At 32.0% G+C, this 15,923-nt stretch overlaps 1 protein-coding gene across 2 annotated transcripts in view; it reads right to left on the reverse strand.

The window, feature by feature from the left end:
* The window catches only part of ZDHHC17 (zinc finger DHHC-type palmitoyltransferase 17), an 86,047-nt gene that overhangs the window by 45,097 nt on the left and 25,027 nt on the right, over positions 1 to 15,923 (reverse strand). For both annotated transcript variants that reach the window (XM_016138187.2, XM_036236278.1), the window contains 3 exons: positions 11,884 to 12,006; positions 3,934 to 4,011; positions 2,994 to 3,138 (listed from right to left, as the gene is read on the reverse strand). In XM_016138187.2, coding sequence (XP_015993673.2) covers positions 2,994 to 3,138; positions 3,934 to 4,011; positions 11,884 to 12,006 — 346 coding nt within the window. The remainder of the gene's footprint in view (positions 1 to 2,993; positions 3,139 to 3,933; positions 4,012 to 11,883; positions 12,007 to 15,923) is intronic.

A 15,923-nucleotide genomic window follows, 5' to 3' on the forward strand; every position in this document is an offset into this window, starting at 1 on the left:
TGAAAGTTAAGTACTATAATTTATTTTTCTTCTTTCACTTTCCTTGTTTCAAGAAAACTCAACTAAATCTGATGCCCAATTAAAACAAACATGTAAATTCTTATGTTTAAGTTACTTCTTTCTTCTTAGTTGTTACTTTTTTCATATCATTTTGAAAAAAGTGGCATTAAAAATATCAATAAGTGAAATAAAACATTTAAAATTATGCCACATCTCTAGAGTACTAAAAGAAAAACAGAATTCAATCTTTTCACTCTTTACGTAAGGATTTAAAACTTGGTACTTCTCTTCCAAGTTCAGCCTAGACGTATGGGTAGTCTCTATTAGAAAGAATTAACAAGCCCAAATCAAAAGCTTATGGGAATTCCATAATCAACAGGACTCCATAAGCTAGCATTTTCTCCTTTTTCTCCTGGAAATCATCCAAAAGAACTGGCAGTGAGCACTAAATATATTTAACAGTATAACTAAAACAATTATGAAGAATAGAATGACAACTGAACAGAAATATTATATATGTCCTACGAATGTAAAACTGATGCAATTAACAAAATTGGGGTGGGGGGAGATTAAAAAAAAGTTTAAGTGCCTAATCTATAATAGTTATAAGTCAAAAGATGTTATTTAAACCTGAAAATCAAAGAATACATATGCAGTTACATTTGTCAGAACAAAGCTAATACTAAGAAAAACAATATATCCACTAAAGTCAGTGAAAGACTAATGTCAGAGAAAGAAGAAATAAAAGTTACTTATTTGAATATTGTTTATAATTGGGAACTGATCAATTAGAACTAATAAAATGTGACTGAACATCTGACTGCAGTAAGAAAAAAAGAACTGTGTAACTATCTGAGGAAAGGATTTACCAAGCAGAAGAAACAGCAAGCACAAAGGCCCTAGGACAACAGCATGTCAGACTTGCTCAATAACAGTAAGACTGGGGTGTTAAAGCAGAGTGAGTGAGGGGGACGATGACAGAAGATAAGCTGGAGAGGTAATTAGGGCTAGATCTACATGGTTGTATTGGCCAGAGAAAGACTTTGGACATCGAAGTATGATGTAATGAATATCAGAGGATTGTGTTTTATAAGAAAGTATACATGAAAAAAAGTTCCAGAAAAATACATACTGAACTGTTAAAGGAAGTGACTTCAGGGAGATGAATTTCTTTCATTTTCTAAGTCATAGCCTATTATGTATGACTACTTTACATTAAGCATATGTTACTTATGTAAGCAGAAAAAGAATTTACTCATGAAAAAGAATAATTATTTGTCAAACATTTATTATTATCGTTATGCATTTACTGTACAAAAGGCACCATGACAGGAAGAAATTGCTGCTCTTTAAGACTTTTATAGCCTACATCTTGCGCCATACTGAAATTATCCAAACTCCAAAATCAATAAGCTAACAAAAAGACCATGAAGACTCAAAAATTTATACTTTTCCTACCAAATTAAAAACTGAAAGAAAAAAGTAAATTCATACTGTAAATTTACATCTGCAATATGAAAGGCCAGGAAAGATACTGTTATGTGTTACAGCACCATCTACTGCTTCAACTACCAGTTTAGAAGAAACTGTAGGAGCAGGACAATCCCCTGTAGTAGTTGGTCTCCAAAGATGATCCCCAATAAACCTTACCTCCTGCTACTCAAGCCTTGGTGTTCCCACAGTGAACATGATCAGGCCCCTGTTACTTGCTTTAACTGAAAGAATGAAGAAATGCTGCTGTGCCAGTTCATGACCTAAGACTTATAAAAGGCAGAACAGTTTCTGCTTTTATTCTTTTGGGAAGTGTAAGCCACCATGTAAACAGTCCACTTCTCCTGATGGAGAGACCACATGAAGGGGTACTAATAAGAAGTTCTGAGATGGCATAGAGAAAAAGAGAGGCCAAGCTGTCCCAGCATCCCAGTTGAGCCCAGCCTTTCAGCCATTCCTACCAAGTTTCAAGATATGTTTAAGTGAGCTATCCTCTAGCCCACATGAACTCTCAGGTGACGGAAGCCCCTAACCGTTACCACAAGGAGAAGAACCACTCAGCCAAGGCCACTCTAACCACAGAATTATGAAATATAATAAATGGCGAGTATTATTCTTAAGCCATTAGATTTCAGGAGGTAGTTTGTTAACACAGTTACAGAAAATAAACTCCCCCTTCCAGCAATTAATTTAACCAGTCTATGCCTGTTTTCCTATTACACAACACACAACTGCCTTTGCTCTGACCCTGCTAATATCTTAAAGGATTCGTAAAATATTATTCAGTTTCTAAATCAGCATAAAATTTTATATTAAAGTAACAATTATGTTAATAGCAATGAATTAAAATCATTCGTCTTTCTCTTATGATGAAATCCTTAGCTATAATACTAATGTTTAAGTATAACTGGAGAAAACACATGAAAAAAAAAACTGAGTGACATTACTTTTAACATAATACATTTATTACAAAAACATGGTACATACAAACTGGTAATACTTAACATGATTATAGTTAACTGCACATCATTCAGGAAAAATCAGGAGGAACCACTTAAATCATGAGAAATTTTCTGAGATGTTAGAAGTAGCATTATTTTATACAGCAGAAACTAAAAAACTGATTTTAAACAATTTATCCTCTCAATAGGTACTTAATATGTAAAACAGCCAGTAATATGTTCAAAAAAGTTTAAATAAATTCAGATGATATATTCAAAAAATACCTAAAAGTTCTCCCTTACTTTCTGGAATCCATCTCTATTACTCAGAAATAAAAAAAGCCAACTTAATGGATTAATATCTAGTTCATTATTGTCTTCTAAGTTTTATGTTAACTACATTAAATATTAAATAGGTCAATATCAAAATAACTATATAATTATTCTCTTCATCCATCAGAAAGTATTATTTAAATATGACAAGGTCTTTAACACCTGTAACACCAATTATATTAGGCATTTAAACCATGAAGAACATCCACACCATTGTGATCTTTTTACCTGTCCTTTTGCTATGAGATAAGCAACAATTGAGGTATGTCCAAACTGAGCAGCCAGATGAATACAGCTACATCCTTCTCCATCAATTAATGAAGGATCTGCACCATATTTCATTAGTTGCACAACCATAGATAGATGGCCTTGTCTGAAACATAAAGAATACTTAGATATACAGTTATTTCAAATAAAACATCTTTTTAAATAGGGTAGTGGTGGAAAAGATTACACAAATCTTTTTAAAGTACTACACCTTTCAAAATGCAGTATTTATAAGACAAAATTTTAAATAATTTAGATAATGTTCATGTTCAATTTTAAGAAATTATGTGAAAAACTAAAAATAATCTCTTTCATTTTAGCTCTCATGCTGGCTTATGCCTTTGATGATAAACAATCCTTTGTGATAGTTTAAAATACATTAAGCAGAATTTTATATTAAACATATCACTCACTTTTGTTCTAGAAAAGGAAAATAATTTTGTTTTACAATAGACATATGTCAATACACATTTAGGGTTTTATGGTTCTTAAGTCTTAACTGGAATAACAGCCCTTGAAAATTTAGAGATAACTCATAACTTCTTTAAATATATAATAAGTTGTTACTATTCTATTAATCCTACTGCAAAATAATCTTAATCGTCCCATGAACTGGACAACTTCTTTAACTGTAAATATACATTGGCTATAAAACTACTACATTAATAAAATTTAACCCAATCTCATATCTAGATTAATATAAGCATGGTTAATTCCCTAAGGACACTTTGGACAATAAACCTTGATTCTAATGCAGGTACACTGGACAGGAATACATTAGTATATTAATGACATTCACTATTGGCATAAAAAATTCTCCATTTTAGCATACCATTTTTTTAAAAGTACTTAGTTATACACTAAAATATATATATACTTATATCTAGAAGCAAATTTAAACCTTGTGGCCCAATGCAATGGAGTTGAATTTAGGTCGCCTCCAAGTTGATCCACAATAGCACCTTTCGAAATGTAGTATCTATAAAACAAAATTTTATATAATTTAGACAACTTTCATGCTCAATTTTAAAAAACTATGTGAAAAATAAAAAACAATATTTTTTATTTTAGCTTTCATGCTAGCTTATGCTTCTGAAGATAAACCTTTTGTGATAATTTAAATATATTAAGTAGAATTTTATATCAAACACATAACTTTTTTATTCTAGAAATAAAAGGAAAATAATTTTTTAAAGTTAATACACAAAAGCAATGCCAAATAACAATTATAGAAAAAAGGCAGTCAGAGAAACCACAAAGATTTGGGTCAGACAGCAGACAGAATCTTGGAATTAGAATAGTTGTATAACAGACCAGATACTTAGCCCACCATGGGACTCAGCTTTTTAAGCTTTACTTATCTCACAAGCTTACTGTATTATTAAATCAAACAATATATGTGAAACAATTTTATAAACTGTAAAGTATAACATAAACATTCTTTATGCCTTATTTATTGTGCCTTTAAAGCTGTGTTACTTTAAAAAGAGCAACCTCATTACTTAATGTATTAATAGCACAACATCTTGATATCCTCTTAAATAAACAGGACCTAGCTGCTTCTTGCAATGCTTCCTTTGGAAATAATCGATGCAATGACTCTTGAATATAAACAGTTTCAAGTATTTGATATTAAATGCTTGATGTGTGTCTATCAGTAAGGCTCTTAAACTATTCTAAGTGATTACTGCCTTGGATCACTAATGCATTTACTCATAATGTACATAGTTCTAAATATTTAATATACTTAAATGTACATATTTGATTCAGAAATTTTCTGCTTTAAATATTTGTTAAATTTATGCTTTTAAAGCATTGTGCAATTGTTCTAGCAGGTAAAATATTTCCAGACTAAAATATTTTCAATTCGAAATATCAGTTAATTTGAATTTTGTATATTTTGAACGAAAATACAGAACGTTTGTAGTTTGAACACAAACATTTAACTAGTCCTAACGTGTTTCTTTAGGTACCTGGTGGACATTAAATAATGGTTGAAAATGCTTTTACAAGCACAAAAGGAAATATAGCCAAGGAACAAATTTGATAGGAAATAGTTTCTTAAAAATTCCAAGCAGGGTTTTTAAAAAACAATTTGATTATCTTCTCTATAGTCAATATATCTGCCCCTGAGAGTTACTTTTACTCTCGTTTCCAATATTTGCTAGGGCTATAGCAATGAGTGATATCCAACCAGGTTCTGAAGTACAACTTTTTTTTTCATAAGGTTTTTTTTGCATGCTAAAAAAAGGATCACTTCTATTACTTTTTCACTATAATCACCTGGAAGTACTATATTTTTATAACATGTTATTCTTTGTAGGTCTAAGATCCTAGTTGAAAACTATAAACTCTTGAGATGATCATATAATTCTCATTTTTAAATTCAAGCCTCCCTGCAATACTACAAGAATAGTATTATCATGGAATGTACTTGCTGGTACTAATGATCCCCAGGCTTTGAGAAGGGACCCATCAATAAACAAGAGATACCAACAGTATTTGAAAGATGAAAAACAAATAGCTAAAATGTCTCCAGAGGTGGACACCAATGAGAAGCAAACCAGAATGTTATAAAACCCTAGAAAAGCTAAAGTTTTAAATTCGATTGTTATCTCTGAAGAAAGTAATAAGAAGCTGGACTGTAAATAGAAACACTGGTTGAAATTCAATATAAGCTGTTGAAAAATTGTTATTTTCTAACATATTTTCACTGAAAGTATTTAGTATCACAAATAGACATTTGGAAGCAATCAAGCAGCTGACAATGCTAAAGAAGCATTCTTTGTGCATTGCTTTTTATATTTAATTTTATATTTTATTTAAAATTAATTTTAAATATAAAAATATATTTTAAAAAATACAGAATACAATATATTTTAAAATATTTTATCTAAAATTAATATATTTTATATAATGTTAAATCTCAAAATGTAACTACTCAAATTTTTAATATTATTATAGTAATAATTCAGACTCTTAAAGTTCAGATTCCTTCTTGCATGCTTGAACTTTATTGTATGAGAGTGATTCAGATGTCAGCGTCAGGTTCATGTTGATTTTAATATTTAGCCATTCAGCATTTGCCAGAAGGTGTATTCTGTGCAGCTTTTCCTGAAAAGTTTGAGACTCAGAAAATTAAATTAGAGAACCATATGAGAAACACTTCACTGAAAATGAAAGTTTACATGCCTGAAAAACAAGAATCCCAGGCCATTTGCCTTGTTCAGGTCATCTGGCAGCCAGAGAGATGCTAAGCCTGTCCCCACAAAAAGATTAGATGACTCTAAGAGAAACTGAACAATCCCAGAGAATAAAACACCAGAAATGGACATTTGAGAGGTTCCTGTTGTGAACTCTTTTAAGTACCACAACTTCCCATCAGCCTTATATATCGCTCCTAAATATGAATGGTCAAATATGACCAGATAATTGAGTACAGCTTCAAATATGGAAGAAGACAAAAATAAAACAGAAAAAGCTCAAACAGACAATATACAAATAAGAAAAATTTAAATCTCCCCAAAATTTAACTGCTATACTGGGAGATAAAAAGAAGCTGAAGCTAAGAAAAAGAAGGAATCAATTTGGATAGTTCCAGTATCTGACAAATAGAGTTCCTGAAAGAAAAACAAAAAATGAAAATGAGGCACTCTTGAGGATACAATACAAAAATAATTCCCTAAACTAAAAAGGCAAGTTTCCAGACTAAAAGTGGCAATATAATGGCCATAAACTGAATTTTTAAAAAAATAAATAAAAAGAATTCTATCAATACACAATAAACTTTTACAAAGTTGGGGATAAAGAAAAAAACTTACACATTGCCAGAAGAATAAGCCACACACAATAGCGTATTGAGAAAATTACAAGTTCCGTATTTTTTAATAAAGGCCATATTCTCTAATAAAGCTTTGACTTGATATCAAACGGAAATCAGAAACTACATGCATTATTAGCTGTTATTGATGAAGAATCTTAAGGTAAGAAGAAACAAAAGCTTGAGCTAATCCTTTCTATTTTATTATATTCAGGTAAAAGCTAAGAAATAGTTGAAAGACTTTCACTTGAAAACACTGAGAATATAAAACTCATCCAGGCTGAAGGTCTTGATAGGGTAGTGAGATGGGTAGAGATGAGCTGGAGGGAGAAGGACAATGAGGGTTTAATGAGGTCCCAAGACTGGTTTAGCAGTAAAACATTCAAAATACAGTATCTGACAGCTTCAGGAGATACCCTCGTTCTCCCACGGACAGAAGCCACTAAACAGAACAACAAGAGATCTGGTAGCTTCAGGCAACTACCCCATTTTTCCAGGCCAGGAGTAGGAAGGTTCACAGGGAGGCACAGGGATCTCGTACTATTCAAGGAAGAACAAAAACAAACCCTACTGCCCATATAAACACCCAACTATCAACTTCACAGAGCACTCAATTTCCTATGAATCTGACCACTTCATTTTTTTTCCATGTGTACTTTGCTTGCTTAATAAATCGCTTCTGCTTGCCCCCTTGTCCCTGTTCTTTCTTCCTTCTCTGCGTTGGACCTCCATACAAATCTTCCATGGGGGATCCAAGGTCTGAGCTCCTGACTCGTACAATGCAGAAACCTGACTGATGGTAACAGTCTCCTTTTTAAATAATACTTACTTTTTATCTTACTGCAAGAAAGTGACCCAACTACTGTGCTTGCAGTAAGTTCCTGTAATACATCCTGACGAAACATAACTGTTAGAAGAGACACTTCTCCATGGGTCTTTTGTGCTCCCATATGTCTTGCTAGGTATATCAAAAATATAAATAAAGCCCTGATCACTCTTTACACAGGCCATTTTTCAGAGCTGTATCTGCATCAAGCAACCTTGAAAGATGAGGTAATGTCTTCTTCAGGGACAAAGAACAATCTTGCTTACCACTGAATTCTCCAAGCTGCAAACACAAACCCACTATGTGTGCTACATCCATCTAGACCATATTAAGCCACTTCCATAGTACCTAGGGAGCAAGAAGGTCCTATGCAAATATGATGTCCATGCCACTTGCTATGCTATAAATAATCAAGTCTTTTGTCTCTACTTGAGTCATGTATCTTCCACCAGCATCCATGAAATAGTAATATGCTATAGCTTTTAAGTAGGGCGTAATTCCAGATCCAATAGTAAAAATTAATCCTGAAGCTATGAATACTAGTCATTATTGAAAATTGCATTTACCACATGTTTATTTTAGAAAAGAAACTTGCTAGACTTTATACTATTAAGAAATTAAGTTTACCCCGAAGATATAATATACACAGACACTATGATGATTACCTCACTCTACAGTTTACTGACTTTATTCTGTCACTTCACGTATCTGTAAATAGCTTGGAATAACTTTTAAGGGAGGCAGCATCAAGACTTTTTGTCTATTTCCCACTTCGGACTTTATTTTCAAACATAAGACAAATATGAATTTTTTATCAATAGAATGAGATCAAGTATATCTCAACTATAACACTTGAAGCAAGATAATAACAAAGCAAAGCTTTAAAATTCTGAGAAAATTATTTTTAATCTAGAAGTCTATGCTCAACCAAACAACCAATAAGCTGTGAGGGCAGAAGAGCTAATAATTTCAAAACATTAACTCCCAAGTTCTCTCTGTCTCTATGTCTCTCTCTCTGTCTCTGTCTGTCTGTCTCTGTCTCTGTCTCTCTCTCTTTTACTCTCTCTCTCTCAAAAAGCTATTAGAAAATGTGCTCTACTAAAACCAGGGAACAAACCAACAGAGATAAAAACCTGAGATCCAGGAAACTAAGACCAGCACTGGAGCAAAGGGAATTTCCCAGGATGATGGCAAAAGAAAGTCTCAAGACAATGATTGTTCCGTAGCTCTAAAGAGCAAACAGTCTAGGTTTGAGCAAAAAGGTGGAGAAAATCCAGGAATGATTTAATAACCCCCTCCTCCACCAAAATAAGAACTGATAAACTATCTGTTACTGTTTGCATACAGAGTGGTTTTACAGTTCTAAGATTATGAGAAGAATTAAGTTACAATATATAGAAAATTAAACAATTTTTTTAAAATGAAGCAACTTTAACTACAAACAAAATCCAGAATTCTACAGGAAAGAACAGATAATCATAGAACACTTCTAGATTTAGCAGTGAGAATTTACATCCTAGTAACAATTTAAACTTTGTATAGTGATTAAACTTTGTATAGTGATAAACTATAATAGAGAGAAGTATTAGTGATGATCTAGGACATCTAGTTAATCTAAAATAGAAAGTCAAAATATAATAACTGATTAATCAAGAAATAACAGCATAGATGTTAGCAATATTTATTAAAATTCAAAATTCATCTAACTTTCTTACTCCTAAGAATTCTACAGATATGTATGAACATAAGCGAAGTGATATGTGAACAAGTACAGCACCTTTGTGGTAGTAAAAACACCAGAATCTAAATGTCTACCAATAAGGAAACAATTAAATCCACAAATGAATTTTATTCGGCTTTTTTAAAAAGAATGATGCAGCTCTCTTTGTACTGATACAAAAAATCTCAATGATATATAAATTAATTTAGAAAGCAGAAAAGTGCTATCATTTGTGTAAATAAAATAACTTTCTAGATAAAAGTAGCAATACAAATTTATAAAATACAAGAGTAAATACTGAAAGAAACAGCTAACATACTGAAAATAATTACTTTTGGGATATAGGACCCAGAGAGTGGAGAGAGACTGCTGTTTCCCTTTGTAAGCCTTTAAGTACTATTTAATTTTTCAAATTGTTTATGTACTATTTTAATTAAAGTAACATTAACTGAAAAATCTATAGAGGCTGTGGAAGGCTAGATAACTTTAGCCCATACTCCCATTAAAGAAAACTAAAAAAGCTCAATGAAATATAACAAACATTTCCTAAAAAATCAAAGCCTAAGAAGAATAAGAGTATTTACCAGGCCAAAGCAGACAAAAGCAAAATACAAGCTAAGACCTCAAAAAGCTGCACTGAAGTGGTAATTAAGGGCCAAAAGTAAAGCTGACTCTAGCATGGTCCTCAGCTATCTGAGCCAAAAAAATTTAAAGCCTAAGAACTAATTTGAAGTTGGGCCTAGTAGAAACAACTAGGAATCTTCTCACCGTAGGCCTCAACTTATTCAACAAATAATTTTTCAAACACAATGTCTAATAAATATTCAAAGATAATCAGGCACACAAAGAATAATAATAGATACAGACCAACACAGACTCCAAATGCTATATTCTCAGACACCGATTATAAAATAACTATCTTTACAATACTCAAGTATATAAGATTGAAAATTTTAGCAATAATTTAATACATACTTTTAAAAAAACAATAAAAATTCTAGAACTAAAAATAAAATTATAAACGCATGAAACAGATTTAACAGCAGATTATACATGAAGAATAAATGAACAGTAAGATAGGTCAAAAGAAGTTTCCAGAATGAAACAGAGACAAGAGGAGAGAATACAGAGAAGAGAGGATAAGAGACATAGTATATAATGAAAAGATCAAACACATTTAACTGGAGTTCCAGGAGGAATGCAAAAAGACAATGGGGCAGAAGTAATATTTGAAGAACTAGTGGCTGAAATTTTCCCAGAGCTGATGGAAACATCAATCCACAGAATCAAGAATTCCTTGCAATCTCATTTAGGGTAAATAAAAAGAAATCCACACATATATATATATATATATATATATATATATATATATATATATCATTATGAAACTGCAGAAAACCAGAAACAAAGAGAAAATCTTAAAAGCAGCCAAGGGAAAAAAAGCCTTCAAAAGCACAATACTTTGATTTCTCATAATTAACAGAAGCTAGAAAATAGTGAAGTGGTATTTTCAATAAATAAAAAGCAAAAATAAAAACTGCCAACCTAGATTTCTATATCATGTGAAAATTTCCTTCACTAACAAAGATAAAATGAAAACATTTTCCAACAAGCAAAAATTAGACATCAGCAGAAGACCCATACTGAAGGCAAAGGGAAGGACAGCGATATATGAAGGAAAAACACAAACAAATAAAATGGAAATACATTATCTGGAAGAAAGTAATTCATAAAGTTCAGTGCTTTAGATAAATACTTGCTAAATCTTTAGAACACTAAGAGCAAACACTTTTACCTGGCATTAATATCCTACTTGCCCTAGACTCTGTGTGCTGTACTGCACATTTGCAAGCAGTTCATTTCAGAATCCTGTTTTTAGATAAAGATCTTATGTCCAAATTATCAGACTATTAAACCAGATTTACTAAGAATGACTCTTGCTTATCTAATTACTTCTAATACTAAACAAGCAAATTAATAATACCAAAAATCATTTTATAATTAGTATGTAAATCTTCATCACTTATCATAGTATGAACAGTTAAATTAGATTATCATCTATTATCTTGTTAATCTCTCTCTTTCCTTTTGTAGCTTTTCCCCATAGAATTCATATTTAGAATGTGAGCTGCAAGTTAGACTACTGAAGTTAACGTCCTAACCCCAACCTTTATTAGCTGTATGCCATCAGGAGCACATTTAACCTCTTTATTCTTTAGTTTCCACATCAGTAGGACAGCAGTAATTGTTTTTTCACCAAGGGTCAATTCAATAATTAAGATTAAAGGAAATATACATGGAAAAGTACTCAGCACAGTACTTGGTACATAATAACCATTCAATATATATTAAAGACAAATTTTTTCAGGCAAAAAAGGTACACAGAATCTACATTTTAAAAAGCTATGAATTTTAGAAATAATTAATTTTTACCAACAATTTTTACCAACATAAAAAATTACTTAAAAGTACAGAAAATACATACTTGACTAAGTCTATTCTGTTATTGATGGCAGCCCAATGGAGGAGTGTAACATTTTCTTTGTCTGGTTGCCGTACATCATAACCTGCTTCCACCAATTCTCGGCAACGTTCATATATTCCATATCTTGGGGAAAAAAGAAAAGAGAGATTGTTATTACTATTCAACAAGAAATCTGAAGTTGAAAATAACATTTTCAGAAGAAAACAATGCTCCATTTTGATACGTGGAAATTAAAATGAATTTCTCAACATATTATTTTTAACATGTCAATATTCCAAGTTTTTACTAATCCATTTTACATTTTAAATGTCTCATCTATAAAAATGCAATACCTCATAAGGTGGAAGAGGATACCAGAAATAAAACATCTATCAATTGCATGTTTTTATTTATATCATCACTTATTCTACAAAACACTTGAGGCAGCTTATAAAAATGTATACAATTGTGTTAAAAAAAATATTAAGTACACAAAAAAGCAGTAACAAAAAACATATCAACGATTTATAAGAACATCAAGAAGAAATGATGTTTTATAAGCGTTGGGATTCTCTATTTACAAATTTAGATTTGATATTCATGAAGGCAAATAAAGAAGGGTGTATGGATGTGGGAAGTGGGGTGCATGGGGAAGAGTCCTATAAGACATAAAAGAAGTCCACAGGGAGAGTTCTAAGAAAGATGTTCATATTTGATAGGAAGAAGCGTGCATGCGAAGGGCCTGATCCTTTCCTCCTTCTTCTTTTGGTCGTTGTGAGGTAGCATAAACATTTTTTAACTTTTTATTATGGAAATTTTCAACATAAACAAAAGTAGAGAGAATACAATAAACCACCAAGAATCCATCATCAAGCCTCAATATCAACTTTATCCTAAACAAAATATTGGGTCCTTAGAGATATGACACAAAAACAAATTTAAATGAGCTTTGACTACATTTGTAACTTCTTAATCAGACTGGTCTATAAAATGGGGAAGGCACACCAAAGAGTAAGGTTGGGGCAGGAGTGGCACATTAATATGACACTACAACAAATATTAAAACTTCTACCTATATCCATGTCTTACCTAATAAAGAAATTAAGTTTTTCTTATTTTTAATACAGCCTTCACATTGCTGCCCTCACTGGCTCTGTTTTTCAAGTGTACATACACACATACACACATACACACACACACACACACACACACACACACACACACACACACACACGTGCACAACGTAATTAACCTAAGGGAAGAGCAAGAGTTTCCAAAGAGCTGAACCTACCTCACACTTTGAGTGAGTTGATAAATGACCATGGTAATCTTTTTAACCATACAGAGAATGATTGGTTATTTTTTAACACTTAAAAATTAATATGCATTTTCTCTTTTACAAAAAAAACCCAAGTGTTTCAAATTTGATGGCTCTTTTTTTGGCGGGAGCGGGGGAGGGTAGTGATGACAAATAACTGTGAGTAGTATCTTATTAACTATATATTTTTTAGAAAACTATATAGTTTGTTCCCCTTCAAGGCAAAAGGGATATTCCAGACAATAGTGAGAAAGTATACTTTTATTTCAGAAAAACACATGCTATGAAAAGAATATTTTTAAAAAACTGTATGTTTAGAAATGTTTCCACCATTATATAACATAAAATCTAAATATGTCACCTATAAAAAAAACTTTTCATGTGGACACACTAAAAATTTTTGATACAATTTTCTAACATGTGTGAACCCATTGTAATTATAAAGATGACAAAATTTGATTAGTTTGCAAGAACTATCATTAGAAAATAAATATTTACAAGGTACAGTTCAGTAAAATCTTTGCTTAGTTAGTGAATAATACCAAAAAAGTAATTACTGTGACTTAGTAAATGCAGCATACACTGTAATTCTTCCATTAAAGAATTACATATCTTTGCAAGGCTATCTTTTCTCCAGCAAAAAAAAAAAAAAAAAAAAAAAAATCATTAAAACAAAGTATCCAAATAAAATCAATTTAGGATCAGATCTCCATATCATAAAATATTAAACCAGCTAAAATAATAATGAGGAAGCATATTTAATTATACCACCGTCATAAGACATTAAAGTGTGTATTTAATGTATACATTAAATATATAAACCAATTTCCCTCAAATTACTTTACAAATTCAATAAAATTTTAATTAAAATCCTAAGCGACTATCTCATGAACTTCCCAAATAGAACTCTAAATTCATTTGTGAGAGTAATAGGCCAAGAATAGCTGAGACGATTCTGAAGACTAAGAAGTGATTAAAACAATGTGGAACTACACAATATTAAATAAATGAAAGAGAAAAGAGTGACATCAGCATCATGGTAGTATAAGACATCAATCATTTTGCTCTTCCTCCAACACTTTGGCATCTATCCACAGACAAAAGTGGCTCTGTGGAGCGGATCCGGCACCACACGCTAAGGGAACTGGGAGGAGGATCATCCATCCTAGTATTGGGTAATAGGTGTACAGACCTCAATCCCACCTGTGAATCCTGCAACTGTCCATGAACTGGCTCCAGCCCCTTTCCACCAGAAAATACTGTCTCAGACAATCACCCACAGATGAGAGAGCCTTTGTGGAAGTCTGAGTTTCCAGTGACATTCAAGCACACTGATGCAGAAATAAAAATACAAATTTGGCTACACTAGAGAGGAATACTGAATTCTAAGCTGCATGACACTAAGTTTGTACTAATGAAAAAATATAAACATTCTTAAGTGGCCCTCAGTAAGGAATGATAAAATATATTAGTCCCTCCCTTATCCCTGGGAGAGACATTCCAAGACTCCCAATGGATGCCTGAAATGGCAGATAGTACCAAACTCTATACATACATACTATGGTTTTTCCTATACGTACATACCTATGATAAAGTTTAATTTATAAATTAGGTATAGTAAGAGATTAATGAAATTAAAAAGAAAAATTCTAACAATATACTGTAATAAAAGTGATGTGAATGTGGTCTCTTGCCCTCAAAATATCTTATTGTACTGTACTCACCCTTCTTCTCATGATAAGATGATAAAATGACTTAAGTCGCAAACTTTCATCCTTTCACTGAAAGGAAACACTTCACGGCTTCTCTCGGGCATATCCAAATTGCCAGCATCCCTAATCTTATGCTTTGGGGCCATCACTAAGTAAAATAAGGGTTACTTGAACACAAGGACTGTGATGCCCTGACGTCTGATCTAATAACCAAGATGGCAACTAGGTAACTAAGAGGATGGGTAGCTTATAAAGTGTGAATATGCTGGACAAAGGAATGATTCATGTCCCGAGTGGGATGAAGTGGGACAAGATTTCATCACACTGATCAGAATGGTACACAGTTTAAAACTCATTAATTGTTTATTTCTGGAATTTTATTATTTTTGGACCATGGCTGAGTGCAGGTAACTGAAACCTCAGAAAGCAAAACCATGGATAAGGGAGGACTACTGTACTAAAAAGCAGTTAAACAGAATAAACTATGTTTTTATCTATTAACAATGATAAATCACAAAAGCTATATATATTTTTTAAGTAAAAGCAAGCTGCAAAAGGATATGTAGAACACAATTTATATAAACTTTACATTACAATAACATGTTTTGCTTACAGATATTTGTAGAAATGCAAAAGAATGTTCATGAGAATGAGTCACAGAAATTTCAAGACAGGTTTCTTCGGGGGGGAGGGGGAAAGAGTGCACTGAGTAACCTGTAGCAATCACAGCAAACTGTTAACGTCTGCTTAATCTGACAGTTATTCTTCTTTGTACTTTTCTGTAGGTTTGAAATGTTTCGAAACATAAATAAATGGTTTTAAAGGTAGAAATTACAGACAACATACTTAGATACTTTTCAAGAAACAGGATAGTTACATGAGTATGGGAGGGATAAAGAAAGGCTTTTTTTTTTTTTTTCTTAAAAGGAAAAATTCTGGAATATATTTGCTGATGGAAATGATGAATTAGGTAGGGTGAGATTAATGACAATGGAGAGAAAAGAGATATCAAAAGGAGCAAAGTCTCAAAA

This window comes from Rousettus aegyptiacus, unplaced genomic scaffold (assembly GCF_014176215.1).
Source record: "Rousettus aegyptiacus isolate mRouAeg1 unplaced genomic scaffold, mRouAeg1.p scaffold_m13_p_2, whole genome shotgun sequence".
Taxonomy (NCBI): Eukaryota; Metazoa; Chordata; class Mammalia; order Chiroptera; family Pteropodidae; genus Rousettus; species Rousettus aegyptiacus.